The sequence below is a fragment of the Synchytrium microbalum genome (genome assembly GCF_006535985.1).
Source record: "Synchytrium microbalum strain JEL517 chromosome Unknown SmJEL517_scf0022, whole genome shotgun sequence".
Classification (NCBI taxonomy): domain Eukaryota; kingdom Fungi; phylum Chytridiomycota; class Chytridiomycetes; order Synchytriales; family Synchytriaceae; genus Synchytrium; species Synchytrium microbalum.
Genome location: NW_022158371.1, coordinates 139,701 through 155,681, shown reverse-complemented (window position 1 = coordinate 155,681; position 15,981 = coordinate 139,701). Strand labels below are relative to the sequence as shown.

Sequence of the window (15,981 nt, the reverse complement as noted above, 5' to 3'; positions counted from 1 at the left end):
GAGGAAAGCCTAGACAATGAGGATCGAAGCCTTACTCATAGCCCTGGTGGCAGGCCATGTCTCTAATGTTCTTGCTTCAGGGCCTGCTTCTGCTGCCGCTTCAGTTACTAGTACCTCCACAAGCAATGGGATAATATTGGACTATGGTGAGTGCTATGACGCATATTCAAATGTTCTGAGATGGCCATTGATGCCCTGATCGGCTTGGTTTGATGCAAGACTTGAAGAAACTAAAACGTCAACATTATGCCGTTTGTAGGAACCTTGTTTGGCAAAAATTCACCAGATGGTACTGCAAAACTATGGCTAGGTATTCCATATGCTGCTCCTCCTGGTACGTATAGATCGCAGCGATCGATGAATCCATGTGCTTTTTTCAGGCTTTGTCGAAACTTATGTGTGATGATGTGGCATGTTGCAACAGCACATACTCACCCTGCTTACTTGAAACATCAAACCATCAACAATTCGCGTCTCACACATTTCAAATAATCATTTAGTGGGAGCTTTGAGATTCAAGCCACCAGCCGCACCTCAAAATCTGGGCAACTCATTTCAAGCTACTTCTTTTGGAAACTGGTGTCCCCAAGACCCTGTACAGAGCATCATAAATATCGCAACACCAACACAATCAGAGGATTGCTTGACATTAAATGTTTATGTAAGTTTGGGGTTTGCTATTTTAACAACAAAAAAAGCTCACTGACATTTGGATTAGGCACCAGTAAATTCTTCTTCGAACTCATCTCTGCCAGTAATGGTCTTTATACACGGAGGCTCTTACGATTCAGGCAGTGGAGGATCTGAAGAGTATAATGGAACAAACTTGATCAAAAACAGTCCAACTCCTGTGATTGTAGTCACCTTCAATTACCGTTTGGGAGTTCTAGGATATCTGTCCAGTCAAGAACTTTTAGATGATGGATCTACGAATGTAAGTGGGCTATCATTGACGCCTGAAAATCACTTGACCAATCTTCGCTTTATAGCCTGGCATGCTTGACCAAGTCGCTGCATTTACATGGGTGAAGAAGTATATCGGAGCTTTTGGAGGTGATTCAACACGTATTACAGCATTTGGTGAGAGCGCGGGAGCTCAATCGATCGGGTACGGATTTGATTTAAAAGTATCTTGCTGCACGATTTTATTGCTCATTTACTAATCCATTAAAATAGAGCTCATCTGATTTCGTACGGTGGCAACCAAACCATCTTCGGGCGTGCTATACTTGAATCAGGATCTACTCTATCTGGGTAAGTGTTTTTAAAACAAAATTTTCACATCCACACCCCGAGCTGAACTTTTAATTTTCTCTATAATAGACCACTGCCAATGGCCAATTCAGCCAATTCAAATACTGCCTTCAATGCTATTGCCTCTTACGTGAACTGCAACACATCCACGAGCAAAGTCAATTGCATGAGAAATGTTACGTGGCAGGCAATGTACAATGCGCAGTCAACGTATCAGCAGACGTTGAACAGTGTTGTCCGTATTGGCCTCTTTACCCCAGTCGTAGATGGGAAATACATCCTGACCAAACCTACAGCTGCCGTTACTCAAGGTCTTTTCTCCAAAACACCAAGTAAACCTCTTCACGCCCCTAGAACAAAAGCGATACCACAAACTGACTTCATTTCTCTCTTCCGTCTAGTAATGCTGGGTACAAATTCACAGGAAGGCACGCTGTTTGTGCCTGGGAGTGTCGACCTTGCAGAGCAGTTCTACAACGCTTCTTATGCACTATCCTTGTTTGTGCAGAGCTTTTCATCGGCTCTTCCAGCTGGCTCTGCCAATACCGTGCTGTCTCTCTATCCAGTCTCATCATACAACAACAGTGCTGTCCGAGCAGCAGGTGATATCTTTGCCGACTTAGCATTCACGTGCCCAGCCATGTAAGGATTCTGTTGTGCTTGTTTAGACAGTGATTTGTATCACTGAAACGCACTGCTCAATTAGGAACTTGTCTCGAGCCATGACTGCCGCTGGAGTGCCCGTGTATAAGTATCGCTTCAACCAGCTCTTGCTACAAGCTCAAACTCTATGGGCAAGAGATGGAGTATTCCATTCAACAGAGCTTCCATTTGTCTTTGCTACTGGCATTGCACCGTCGGAGCTACCGCTCTCACAAACAATAATTGGATTTTGGACACGTTTTGCAGCTACTGGTAATCCCAACGGTGGAAATGCAACGTGGCCAGTGTATGCTGCAGGAGGACCTCAGATTGTGCTTCAATCGAGTACATTACCCTCATTGTCTACAGGTAAATTGTGTTTGCTGGTTTGCAAAGAACCCGACTGTGGTGTTGTTAACGCTGTCATCATAATAGAATCGGATCCATCAAAAGATGCTCAGTGTGCTTTCTGGCAATCACCTAGTATTCAACCTCTTGTCGACCATTAAGTCAATCATCGACTGTAAATAATTTCAGTGATCTCATTTTGGATTTTTGGACTACCTTTTATCTTTGAATATATAGATTATTCATAATTGATATAAGCCAAAGTGATCTGTCGCGAACATGTCTCGTCAGCAGAGCTCTCAATGTTGTCGGCTTTGAAGGTCGTGTGCACTTTCTGACACTCTACATGTTTTACGTCCATATGTCGTAGCAGTTCTAATATCGTTTGGCAGTGATCATGGGCATGGCTCTCATACGCTTGCTTTGCATTCTAGCTCTTATACGTCATGGTCTTGGTAGCGGTTCAAAGCATCCAGCAACAATTGTTGATACTTCCACCACAGCGACCCTGTCATATGGAACGTTTATTGGAAGCTCTGACTCTGGGCTTACTCAATGGCTAGGTAAGTGAATTGATGCTGGCACTTGCAAATTACTCTGTCAACAATCCGTGTTTGCGGCATCAAACTCGTGAAAAATTCAAACCGACTTTTGAAACTGTTCGCTTTCACTAGGAATTCCGTACGCGGCTCCACCGACTGGTTCCAACAGGTTTGCGTTGCATGATTATTGAATATGCGGTGGCTTCTCAGCTTACAATTTCGCTCCTTGCTCGTTTTGTAACATCCATATAGATTCAAACCTCCCCAAGCCCCTTTGCCTCTCAGCACACCGCTCCAAGCGACGGCAACTGGAAGCTGGTGTCCACAACCGTCGGTACTGATCTGGTATTGCTTTTGAGAAATCAAGGCATGTTTGCTCAACCGACAGGTGTCTCTGTAGAAACAACCAGTTACGAATACTGCTACTCCAGCGCAATCAGAGGATTGCTTGACTTTAAACATTTACGCACATATAAATAGCACTACTGAAAGGCTTCCTGTCATGGTACGTTGTATGTTGATGATTGTTGTTGTAACCTCGCTTGGTTCCCAACACTTTTTTTTTTGAGGTCTGGATTCATGGAGGATCTTCAACAACAGGAAGTGGATCAGCACCCACGTACAATGGTATAAATCTTCTCAACGCTGTCTCAGAACGGATCGTGATTGTTACGATAAATTACAGACTTGGAGTCCTGGGGTGGTTGGCTGGTTCTGACATGGCTGCTGCTGGTGCGCTAAACTTGGGATTACTTGATCAGGCGTATGCTCTTCAATGGGTGAGGACTTACATTGGAGCTTTTGGAGGCAACGCGAGTCATGTTACTGTTGGTAAGCTTGGTGCAAAAAAAAGTATTCATCGACATTAGTATTTCACTCATGAATCCACTTTGACATCTCCCTTTTCATTTAGCTGGGGAATCAGCGGGGGCCGTATCAATCGGCCAACACCTCATTTCTTACAATGGCAATCAAACAGGTTTCGATGCCGCAATAATGGAATCAGGAAGCACGTTTAGTGGTACCGCCAAACTCCCCAATGCCACATTTGATCAAACATTCTTCAATACTTTTCTGAGCAACACAGCTTGCGCTGGAACGACTGGATCTGCAGCTATTATCGCCTGTCTACGTGGTCTGACGTGGCAGGATATTCAGGCTTCTCAGGCCTATGCATCTACTGTGGCAGGCACCGCTTCAGGAGTTGGAAATTTCCATGCCGTAATAGATGGCTCTTTCTTAACTGCCTCGCCGAATACACTTGTCGGGAATGGAATGGTTTCAAAAGTACCGATTATCATAGGTTTGGAACTCAAGTTTTTGGGATTTGTTTTCTGATTTATGCTAAAAGAATCTATGCTCTCCAGGAACCAATACCGATGAAGGCACAATATTTACCACTGTCACTACAGAGGCCGCACTATCAGCATTTATAACATCCATTTCGCTTACTCTTCCAGCCGGCAGTGCTGCAACGATAGCATCGCTCTATTCTTCATCAACATACGGCTCGCCATTCAAGGCAGCATCACAAATGTTTGCGGATATTGCATTTATATGTCCTGCACGTGCATTATCACGGACGTTATCAGCAAGAGGGTACAATATATGGAGGTATCGGTTTGATGCGTACTTGTTGTCGGCTCAAGCGTATTGGTAAGTCTTTGGATCTGTCAAACGACAATAAAATTCATCAAGAGATTGAATGCTGCTCCCTTTTTTCCCTTTAGGAATACACTTGGTGTGTTCCATGGATCAGAGCTACCATACGTTTGGAATACGGGACTGCAAGCTTCTGAAAGTCCACTGGGTGTAGCGATCGCGAGTCGGTGGACTCGTTTTGTAACTTATTTCGATCCCAATGGCGCAGGTTTGTAAACATCAAGTGTCTTGTCGACGTGTATACGTACTGACTCCAATTTTTTTAGCATCTAATCTAAATGGATCAGCGTGGCCAAAATACTCTGGCGTTACGGGACCAGACCAAGTGTTTCAATCGACCACGCTTCCCAACTTTACCACGGAACCTGATACAGCTAATGATGTTAATTGTGATTTTTGGACATCTGTAGGAGCTATAAGCGATTAATGGCCAAGGCTCTTATTTTCTTTTACCTAAAAATAATATATTAACCAGCTGAGTAAACCTTGAAACCTGATACCATTAAATACATATTCAATTTCTTATGATTTCGATTCAGAGTACAATTTTATGTACAAGCTCTCTTTCCGCGAGAATATCAACAATTTCCTTGTTCATGATATCCTGACATACTCTCGATTCTTCTAATGCAGTGTTTAATGCGGGTATGTAGCGTGTTTGACAAGCTACTGCATGTCCTTCGACTGTGTCTAAGCGAGTTTGGAACACAAAATAACCTGTCAGAAGGCACCCAGGATATCTTGGGCAATAACAACACTCACTTGTCAGCAAATTGACGAAATCCGGCAAAAAAGTCTCTGAACGCGGCAACGACAGTTTGTTGGACAAGGAGTCCAGAGTGTCCTTCCAAGATTTCAACGAAGGTTCCAGTTCTTGTGCCAAGACTTGATTCAAGTGATGATCTACGACACCAACAAGTGAGCATTGCCTCTCCATGAATGGTTCTCTCTGCGAAAGTTTTACCTTTACGTTTGAGCTCTTGAATTTCGGTAACTCTATGCTCCATAGGACGCCGAGAGCCAGAAATGATGGGACTCTCACGAGACACAAGAAACAAACCCAAGCTACTCGATAATGTGTCAACGAAAAAAGAACATAGCTGTAGAAGAAATAACCCACACCTTGATGGCTTGAAAAGATGACCAACACCCTGTTGAGGTATGCTCTTGTACAATGCCAGGGAACTTTCCGACGAAGATTTCATCGCACTCGCTAGGTCATCACTGAGCCGGCCACCATACGAAGCGTATTCAACGTTCTAATTGAGGGTTGTGTGTTTGATGCAATCAAGTTTCCTGGATTCAATTTGATATCTGACCTCTGAGATTGCATGTAGTATAGGTTGTCGAGACGATTTCAACAGACCAGTAACAACACTTTTGAGGGATTTCTATGTATATCAAGACAGTGTCAGTGTCAGCGAAATAAAATCGCAAACAGCCCATGAAGAATTGATTTTCGTACCAGTCTCGCAGCAAGGTACAACGATTCGTCTTCCAAACCCTTCAAGGTTGACTCAGCTTGTCTTGCATCACGCTGATGGACTGCAATATTCAGTAACGCAACTGCATGGTCAAGGGCGGCTTGACTTGCATCTCTCTCAACTTTAGCAATTATGAGTGACCTAAACGACGTTGGTTGTGAGAGCGACAATACGTAACCCGATTAAGGGGGGGTTTGGCTTACAAGGCTTCATTAGTCTCATCCTTCGACATTCTTTGCATTAACAGACGCTCAATCTCTGAGACTGCTCCAGAGCAACGTGTCTTATAATCACTTGCTTCCGCAATCAACTTTTCGACTTGTTGAAATCGATTCACATGGTGTTGAGCAGCGTCCTGGACGAAAAAATGGGGGCACCTTTCAAGTAATGATCAGTTATGGAGGTTTAGCGGCACTCACATGTATCAGATTCCATTCTTCGAGAGAACGTTTCTGTGAGGGTGTTGTTGCTGGTATGAGATGTTTTGTTGAATCAGTCAACATTTTGGCATGTAGTGTTGACAGCAGTTCGGCGGCTGGAAACTTCTTTGCAATCTAGAGTAGAAAGCAGGTTTAGTGTTTGCCGCACCAAAAAGGATGGCATTGATTCATTATGGATTCTCACATTCACAACTTGGGTGAGTTTTTCTGTAGCTTTACTAGTCCCTATTGCATCTTGGACTTCACAAAGACAATTGTCGAAATCTGAAAGGAGTGCATCATTCTTGGGCTTATGAAATACGTTAGAGAAAACTCGTAGGTACGTATCTTCAAAGACAAATCCACTCACACTTCTAGAAAGGAAGAAACAAATTGTAAGCGCTGCACCTAACTGACGCCCTGACGCAACAACGACGTAACAAAACTCACTTGACATTCGAATCCTTCAGCGATTGTATAAGTTGAGAATACTTTTGATACACAGCCGCTTGCTGTACCTCTGATTGTCGAGACACTTGAAGCAACTCGACTCTTGACATCTTATCCAGCCAACTCTCTCGAAGCCTTGCTACATTTTGCACTAACGAAAAACAAACACCATCAACAGGAAATTATTTACTCTTGCAATGAGAAATTATCACATACCTCCAGCTTGAATACCCATTGACTCGGCCCGACATTCCTGCTTGAGTGTATCAACACGTTTCTTTGCAGCCGACACTGAATCCAACAAGCGATCACGTTTAGCAATGAGTTCCATTCGGCGTTGGCGTTTCGCTTCAATCTGGTGCTTCCATGTTGTGATTGTCTCAGGTAGGTCTTCCTCACTAAGACTGACGAAAATGACTGTTACAACGTCGCATCATGAATGCGACAACAAGTTCTCTTACAGATCTATACTCCGAATAGCTTGATTGTAAGATCTACGTCATCAACGTGTCAGATCTCGTCGATTATTCTTCCAGATAAATGTTCAACCAAAACCTCTGCGAAATGATATGACCAACAAGGAATCTCCAGATGGGGTCAAGTCTCTCGCAGCATAACCTAGAATAAATTAAACGTCAAAATGAAATTCTCAAAGCAAAGGAACAAGCATTCATACTGATCGAGCTCAATCTTGACTTCGACGTCAGTTTGCGAAGCAACACATCCAAATCCAAGGCTGTTGGCCCAAGCTAGTACATGTTCTGGTGACATTAGAGGTCGAGTGGCAGCTGCCAGCTTCTTACGTGAATCTGTCTTCTTCATTGCAAAGCTCTTGGTCGTAAATATCACAAACTGTGGGAACTCTGGACACGCTGGCTGCGACACAAAAGAGATCATATTTAGGTATTATTCTATATTTAGCTTGTGAATGTATATGTATATATCCAGACAATCCAGCCCGCTTACACCATTTTCCCAGTATTATTCCTTCTTAAATCGTCCAACTCAACAACCTCTTCACGAGGACGTGCGTCCATGTGCATCCAGGCCCCACCAAATCTCCCTTTCGTGACCCAACACCCATCTCCAACCACAAATTCTATACCATACTCTTGAGATAACGTCGTGGCGAGATAATGAGACAATCCCAGGTCATCTTCAGGCAGCCAAACAGCTTCTGGAATATGCTTCAATGCGGGGTTTTGGTATGCTGATTGAGCCCAGTGCTTTTCTACGACACGTCTCGACTTTTGTGACAATAGAGTATCGAACTTATTGGGACTACCACGAGGCAATCGTTTTTCCTGGTCATGCAGTGTAGCTTCAGAGTCACCACGTGTATCAGCTAGATATGTCATTGGTCCTGATGTTTCACCAGCAGATGATTGTGCAGTAGCGGGAGCAGATATATCTGCTTCTTCTTTATCTTCTCGTGGCAACGACAAATCACCATCTTGTGGGACCGAGTCAGCATCTTGTTCCGGTACTGCTGGCTCACTAATCGACGTTCTAGTTGAAGGTACCACCAGGTCATCATGTACTGGTTCGGCGTTCAGACCAAACCGTACTCGTATTCGTTCTAGATATAAAGCCTTTGACAATCGATCCAAGTTGGAACCAACCATTGTCCTAAAATTATTGTGATTCTCTTCCTCTTGTACTGGTGGCGGGACAACTCGTAATGTTGGGATGGTGTTTGTCGATGGTCGTGGTGTATTATTAATGGAAGGAGGTTGGCTATTTGTGGTGAGGTTAATTAGTCCTCCAGTCTGTTTTTGTTTTCGGTTGAGTATTGTTGATAGTGGCAAGAATGGAAAGACTCTGTCATATCGACCACTTTCATGTACCCATGCGATGATGGCGATAAGAGCAATTATTATTATGACGGTTTGATAAAAGGCCTGTTTCACTATGATTTTCGGAGAGAGTTCATTGTCAAACCACAACAAGAGCTAGGTTTCAAGCAAAACGACAAAAGAGCTTACAGATAAATATTCCAAGAGTAGTCAACAGCTGTAATATAATTCCCACATAAACCTGTTTAACAGCGTGAGGGTACAGCAATCCACCAGTATCGTGGGACTTGTAGATGGTCAAGAAATTATTTCTGTAGACAACCTGAGTGACTCCAAAATAGGCTAGCGTAGCAAGAGGCATAATGGGAGCCAAAGTACTGAATATGATTCCAAGGCACAATACTAAAGATGTAAAAGGAATCATGACACTCATGTCGGGGACAATAGTTTGTCGCCTAGATAATAGTATCCTCGGTGTTTGTTGAAAAAACCGGGGCACGACCCATTTTACTATCAGAGACCATGCCTGCACAATCGAGTCTTTTAGCTTTCTCGACGCACAGAAACGACCAAAATGCATGCGTTACCTGTATCAACTCCAGAGCTCCGCCCAAGAACCCTCGAAGCAACACATAACTCAGAAAAAAGTTTGCGCTGTTAGGCACCCGTTGTGCGAGGGTGTCTATCACCGATGTTGGATTGTTGATCTAGAATGACAGCCGCGAAAGGATGGTCAGAAACAAAAATACGGCAACAACAGTACAGATTACAGCGACGGCAATGTCAAGCAGATTGAGAAAATAAGATTAGAGCGAGTTGCAGAGAAGCTCTGACTTACAATTGATGAAACAGACTGTATCACACCACCAGTCAAACCGATGATCAAAAAGACGTTGAGAATCAGTAGAGCAAAGAACCGATCCGCTACTGATCTACTAATGTCCACTTTCGATACATGTCCTTCAAATTGAGCAAGAACTAGAGGAGACGCATGACATGTTAAGTCACAAATTCAAAAAAAACAGGTCAAAACCTCGCTTGTGTGTATAACACGACTTACGTGTAAATGCAAGAGGAGCTAGCAGAAGGAGCAACGAAAGAAGTATGGGAGGTATTAAAGATTGAAAGACACCGACTGCCAATGAATTCTGAAGCAGGAAAGCCAACCAAGGTACACTCGGTATTACAGCTGATATATTTGCCAAGGCAGATATTGCCGTGGACGGGATGGAGAAGAAGAGGATAATAGTTAACGATAGCACCTGTGCTATATATTTACGAGACAATCTCGACCATCCAGGCGTGGCTAAATTTGACCAAACAATCTCTTCGGGTGGCAAGTCAGCTCCAGCATATACAGGTGCCATTTTAGTTAAGTCGCTGTGCAGCACGAGCTGTGCAGCAACTTGGGCGTGAGTCGTAGAATCAAACCGTACAAAAGCTACTGGTAGATCTGGGTGACTGGTTCGTTCAGGGTCTTGCAAGTTGGTGATTCGTGTTGTCAGATCTCTGATTTGTCCACATAAAGCAGCAGCTTCAACAGGTGGCGTATATGTCTTGGCGGGAGATCCACCTACTTTGGCAGTGCGAATTATATACCTTGCCAATACTTTTTCGAGTTTATGTAGAATCGAAGATCGTTTTTTTATATCACTTTCCAAGGTGAGTACGTCTTTGGAAAATATGACTTCCTGTATAGGCAAGACACCTTCAAAAAGTGCCGACATCTTGGCCACGCTGGATAGCTCTGACGGCACGTTGAGGAAGAGCACGGTTGCAGATGCAGGTTTTTTTGATTTTGAGATTAGCCAAGCATGCCGCAGCTTGACAAACGACTCCATGCCTTGAGATAGCCTATACATCAAGAAGAGCGAATATAATATCGTCAAGACCAGATGTGCCCACAACCTGCGATCGTCTATAATGTTCCCAATATTCAATTCCTCGATCCCTCCTAGTTTCAATCCGCCGACGACATTAATGGGTAGCAGTATGACAATAGAGAAGAATGACATGACAGTAAATAGTTCGATCGCCTACATAAAAGTGTGTCAAAATCACGAGTGTTTGAGTTTGACGCGTTATGGGACATACCATCCAATTGAATCGCGAGAAGACTAACGCGTCTAGCCCTGCTCTCTCGTATATATGTACATCTGAAGCGTAAATAGCTTCCGCAATCCACGCGAATGGATTTCGAAGAGACTTTTTAGTGCCTGACTTTCGAGGATCTAAACGACAGGATGTCAGACTCTTGCTTGGTGCCAAACCAGATATGCTTCTCTTACCATAGACAGATCGGACATATAGCCGAAGTGCGGAATAAACCATTACGAGCAACAGTCCAACTAGAGAGTTGATCAACAGCGAGGATAGTAACGACTGTGTGCTGACAGTGAATTTGACTATCGTCTCATCAGTGGAGTTGGTGGAGTTGATGGCTGACATTTTGGCTTAATGATCTCTGTCTAATTGGGTTTACAGTGTCAGTGTGTTGTAAGTGTGTTGCAAATAAGTTTCAAGATGTTTGATGTTGGTTATTTCTCGATGCATTGCTGTGCATTAAGTGCAGGTCCAATAACAGCAAGTACATATCTGGACAATATAATTTGCTTTCAACTTTTCCAGTCACTTTACCTTATTATCCAAAATTGTGAAGCTTCTTCCAGGAAATGTGTCTACGACTCAAATCGGTTGACAGCCTTCCAAAAATGAATTGGAGCGATCGGATCCCGTACTGTATGTAGACAGATTCTCAGCAATCACAGCATGGCACTCTCTCCAAACCAAAACGAACGCTCCGAAAGTTTCGCAAAGAAAGCAAAACGTGAAACCAACTGCCAGAGTCGTGACAAAGTTTGAAACCTATGACGGTGCGAAGTAACTTGTAGATCTCGCGTTAAGCACACCGATCTTGTACAGCGGGACCAGTTTCGGAGTGCTGGACTCACAACAACCTCATGGATCTTGTTGTTTTACTTGTATATATACAGAAAATTCACACAATTCTACACAGGAGACTATGATATTGCAAAGATCAAGTATCATTTTCCGTCCTAATAATGTACTACAAGTTAGACATACCGAGTACCACAATCACAAAACAACGAGTTGATCAACGTACATGATTGCAATGAACTCGTTCTCGTTGACTGTTATAGATAGACTAGTCAATAACACATCTCATGTTCCAGACAAACAATATAAACTTACTTTCACCATCTTGATCAAGATCAAACTCATCAATCATAGCCTGCAACTCCTCATCATCCAACTGTTCACCAATCTCTTTGGCAACACGTCGCAGATTACGTAGAGATATTTTACCGGTACCGTCATCATCAAACAGCTGGAAGGCTTTACGGATCTCTTCAATAGGATCTCGATCAAGGATTCGTTCCGTCACTAACAATTAAATGTGCATCAGTTCATTGTTGTGATGAAGAGGGCTATGGGGATATATATGGAAGATGATGGTTTACTTACTAACTTTATTGAAATCATCAAATTCAATAAGTCCATGGCCGCCCTTGTCGAATTCTCGTAAAATCTTGAGCACTTCGGCCTTCTTTACATCAAATCCTAGTGCCCGCATGGCCACCTAACGCAATAGTATCATAGTTAGATTAAAAGAAGCATCGTGTATATAAATGATTGCCTTTACTTTGAGTTCATGGTAATCAAGTGCCTGGTCCTTGTCGGTATCAAATAACTCAAATGCCTCCTTGATTTCCAGTTTCTGCTCGTCAGTTAATTCGGGGCGTGCCTGTCTACGCTTGTTCTTTGGATGCAATAGACTCATCTTGCTGAACGAGGCCTGCTTGTCCGTTCGAAACTTGGTCAAGGATCGGCCAATATGAAATTTGTGTGTGGTGACTGTATGAGCAGAGTGATGAACTGAAATGCCGGCGAGAACGGGAACTCTAAAGGGTCAATTTCGCTATTGACGCGTCATGGATAACGTTGCTCTACAGATCAATCTCGGATCTACTCTGGTCTCGACAAACAAGGCATGCGCATGTTATTCTGGAATGAAGTCGCAAGTTCAGTCGGTTTCACGACAATAAGCTCACGCTGTTCACAATTCACGACATTTCAAAGTAATTCTATGGTATATTGCAAAAGGTACAAGTTAATTTTTGTCATTTGATCATTCACAGAGAGAATTGTCTAATTTAAACAGCAGCATCTGGGATCCGAGTAATCACTGACGTGATTGCCTGGATGCCATAAGGGTATGACCATCAGCACTCTATCAAGAACAAAAGAGGTTGTTAGAGAACACGTTCATATTTAAATAGCAGAATATACAAAACATTTGAAGTTGATCGATGCACTCACCACTCCCATATTATCCATTTGCTTAATCGCACAAGCTTCCATATGCTTTACATCATGGGACGACTTGGCTTCAGTCTTAAAATCACGGTCATCAGCAGCTGGGTGGTACCAGTCCTTGGGAGCATAGCTCACACGAGTAGGAATAGGCTTAGGCATAAACGAATCAGCTGTAGTTGAGTTACCCTCAAACTTGGCAGTGTTTGGCACATATGGGACTTTGCCTAAATCACGGTTTCGGTATGGGATTGGTTTGACAATGTACGAGTCTGCGGTGGTCGATTGTCCTTCAAACTTGGCTGGGTTGGGAACGTATTGCACTTTGCCCAAGTCACGGTTGCGGATTGGTATTTGTTTGGGAACAAAGGATTCGGCTGTTGTGGAGACTCCTTCGAATTTGGTTGGAGGCAAGACTTGGGGTTGAGGCTTGAACTAGAAGTGTGCGAATAGATTGAATTAGAATAAACGTAACTGTCGGTAACCTTCAACCAGAAAACTTCTCGGACATTCATATAATACTCACCAACTTGTGATCAACATCCTTGTGAGTGATATAAGCAGCTGCAGCAGCAGTCTTAAAATCACGGTCTTCCGTCTGCCAAACAGTGTTTGGTGGTGGCTTCATCGAAGCAGTATGAACAGTTCCCTTCCATCCATAATCGGAAGTCTGAGTAGACTGACCTTCAAATGCACCCTCAGTTGGAGTGTATACTGCAGGAGGGTGGTGGTAACGAGGTGGGACTGGTCGTTGAACGTAATCAGCCTTGCTCGTTGAAATTCCTTCAAACTTGGAGTTGGGCAAGGTCAAGTTCAATTCACGGGGTTTGACGTCTGGACGGTGATTGCCAGGCCAAGGCTTGTAGTCGTTCTTTTGAGAGGTGGTGCCGTCGAATGCACCTGGAGATGGGACGTAGACTTCACGATGAGGCTATAAATATGGAGGGTGTTGGTATAAGAATGTGTAGTCTTTGAGAAAAACATGACGAAGGACAATGTCGTGAAGTCACGTACAGGAACACGGTCAGGCAATGGGTGAGCAATAAAAATATCATGGGCTTCACTGGTTCCTTGGAATTTACCACTCTGAGTAGGAACGTATACTGGGCGAACACGCTTCACATCCAATTGATGAGAATGGAATGTGCGGTTGTATTCTAAACCGTTGGTTGATTTTTAGCATCCAGATTATTTTCAAGTTTGAATGACGCGTCAATTTTATATTTACCAGTTACTGATTCTAACGGTGCAGTGGATTGCACAGCGACTAATTTGCAACGGTGTTTTCCACATGAGCATGCACCTAAAGAACAAACATGTTAAGAAAGAGACCAAATTTAAACACGCGTATAGGTCCAGACTTACCGCAAATGCACTGCTGTCCGTCTAGTTTGTGTGCAGCTGTGGCCATTTTTCTAATAGGTAATTGTTTCTTTGAGTTTGTCGAAATGTGAATTCCCCCAGCACACAATGAGAAACATGTAAGAGTCCAATCAGAGACCCTCAAAAGAACTTTGGGAGCGTGATAATACCTCCGGAGATAGAAGCTCGCATAGAAACGTATATTACAACGCGATTATCGAGTTTGCGTCATTTATAACTTTTAAACGTTATTTTCAATATTCAATACAAACAACATTCCGATAAAAGCCCACCGATTTTACAGTTTAACTGAATACGGCAATGGTTTTCCTGGTGCATCTGGGTCTGGAATATCCAACAAGTCCGTCACAGTCGTGCCACTCTTTCGATCTTTTTGAACTCGAATCAAAGCACCGTTTAACTGCTCGTCCTCAATAGCCCGTATTATAGCATCAGCTACGTAACCAGGCTGGGTTGCCATTGCTTCTAGTCTCTTCTGGTCCATTGTTTTACCCAGAATCTTAAACAAGTTGGTAAAGTCACGGACTCCGAATTCTGTGTAGACAAATCCAGGAAGTACGGCATTGATTCTGATGTTCTTTTTGAGAATGGGGTTTTGAGATAGTGATCGGATGAAGTGCGTTAAAGCTGCTTTGGATGCAGCGTCTATAGAAGTCATTGTCATTAGTTGTTGTTGTGCCATTGCCAGACCATCATTATTGTCACATCATTGTAAGACACGTTGTCCCAAGTATGGCTAGTAAGTGCAGCAAACTTACAGACGACTTGCCATTCTAACGGATAGACAGCGGCCATACTAGCAGTGGTCACAATTACAGCGGGTCTTCCAGTTTTGACGAATTCGGCTGCAGCAAGTCGAGTGCCTATCAAAGTGTGGTTGTAAGTCTAAAATACACGTCAATGGTGGAAAACGGCATTCAAACACGTACCATAGATGACACCGTTCACATTCACGTCAATGACCTTAGCTAGACTTTCCAGATTTTCATCGTAGAAATTACCAACTTGAGGAAGAGCTGCGTTATTTACCTAAATCGATTTATATAGACGAATTGTCAATCAACGTGTTGACAATCGATTTAGGTAGACCAGTCAATATATGGCCACGAGCAAAGCAAGGAATATCTCAAGAGCTTCTGCCACCATGTAATTGTAAAGTGTCACTTACCATAATGTCCATATGTCCAAAGGTTTTCAACGCTTTATCAAACATTGCCCTCATAGCATCGGGCGATGAGACATCAGCAATAATACCAATGTACTTTCCACTGTATTTGCTGCTTAACTCCTTGACAGTTGCATCGAGATTGACTTGATGCACGTCCACGAGAGCAATTGAGCATCCTTTTGACGCTAGCCGAATACACACTTCCTTTCCTATTCCCGATGCCGAACCTGTCACTATGGCGACACTAGAGCTAGACACCTTCATAGTGATAAAGTGTTTCCACAGAGTGTTGAATGACAGACAGTAATGGTTTTGAAGTTTCGAATGTCGCACATTACGGTTGAAGGAGGAGGACGAGTTCGAAGGGGGTCGAAAACGATCAGAATCGATACATTCCGGTATGTCGATGAGGGAAGCAGCACACAATTTCACCTTTGACGACGTGAACGCGTCCTAATGTATAGCTAAAATGGCATTTGAATTTCGCGAAAAGACTCC

At 43.3% G+C, this 15,981-nt stretch overlaps 5 protein-coding genes across 5 annotated transcripts; 2 read left to right on the top strand and 3 right to left on the bottom strand.

The window, feature by feature from the left end:
• Positions 1 to 16: 16 nt before the first annotated feature.
• SmJEL517_g03833 (uncharacterized protein) lies at positions 17 to 2,405 on the top strand (the record flags this gene model as incomplete). The annotated part of the gene is made up of 10 exons (XM_031169761.1): positions 17 to 146; positions 260 to 334; positions 501 to 661; positions 719 to 934; positions 990 to 1,108; positions 1,177 to 1,254; positions 1,324 to 1,586; positions 1,656 to 1,896; positions 1,961 to 2,265; positions 2,332 to 2,405. The coding sequence occupies 10 exons, from the start codon at positions 17 to 19 to the stop codon at positions 2,403 to 2,405; spliced, it is 1,662 nt and encodes a 553-aa protein (XP_031024207.1).
• Positions 2,406 to 2,641: 236 nt separating this feature from the next.
• Positions 2,642 to 4,875, top strand: SmJEL517_g03832 (uncharacterized protein; the record flags this gene model as incomplete). Its single annotated transcript, XM_031169760.1, has 9 exons — positions 2,642 to 2,807; positions 2,919 to 2,955; positions 3,039 to 3,120; positions 3,187 to 3,291; positions 3,356 to 3,617; positions 3,700 to 4,089; positions 4,154 to 4,442; positions 4,517 to 4,656; positions 4,715 to 4,875. 9 exons carry the CDS (start codon positions 2,642 to 2,644, stop codon positions 4,873 to 4,875), a joined length of 1,632 nt encoding a protein of 543 aa, XP_031024208.1.
• Positions 4,876 to 4,983: 108 nt separating this feature from the next.
• Positions 4,984 to 11,045, bottom strand: SmJEL517_g03831 (uncharacterized protein; the record flags this gene model as incomplete). The annotated part of the gene is made up of 20 exons (XM_031169759.1): positions 4,984 to 5,138; positions 5,211 to 5,351; positions 5,413 to 5,513; positions 5,571 to 5,707; positions 5,768 to 5,839; positions 5,914 to 6,073; positions 6,136 to 6,287; positions 6,352 to 6,486; positions 6,557 to 6,725; positions 6,802 to 6,952; positions 7,018 to 7,199; positions 7,263 to 7,295; positions 7,478 to 7,677; positions 7,770 to 8,710; positions 8,787 to 9,123; positions 9,185 to 9,304; positions 9,436 to 9,575; positions 9,658 to 10,633; positions 10,692 to 10,828; positions 10,886 to 11,045. The coding sequence occupies 20 exons, from the start codon at positions 11,043 to 11,045 to the stop codon at positions 4,984 to 4,986; spliced, it is 4,599 nt and encodes a 1,532-aa protein (XP_031024209.1).
• Positions 11,046 to 11,693: 648 nt separating this feature from the next.
• SmJEL517_g03830 (uncharacterized protein) lies at positions 11,694 to 12,399 on the bottom strand (the record flags this gene model as incomplete). Its single annotated transcript, XM_031169758.1, has 4 exons — positions 11,694 to 11,749; positions 11,811 to 12,002; positions 12,084 to 12,198; positions 12,262 to 12,399. 4 exons carry the CDS (start codon positions 12,397 to 12,399, stop codon positions 11,694 to 11,696), a joined length of 501 nt encoding a protein of 166 aa, XP_031024210.1.
• Positions 12,400 to 12,801: 402 nt separating this feature from the next.
• Positions 12,802 to 14,343, bottom strand: SmJEL517_g03829 (uncharacterized protein; the record flags this gene model as incomplete). Its single annotated transcript, XM_031169757.1, has 6 exons — positions 12,802 to 12,849; positions 12,939 to 13,367; positions 13,459 to 13,863; positions 13,947 to 14,089; positions 14,161 to 14,235; positions 14,298 to 14,343. 6 exons carry the CDS (start codon positions 14,341 to 14,343, stop codon positions 12,802 to 12,804), a joined length of 1,146 nt encoding a protein of 381 aa, XP_031024257.1.
• Between the last annotated feature and the right edge of the window lie 1,638 nt (positions 14,344 to 15,981).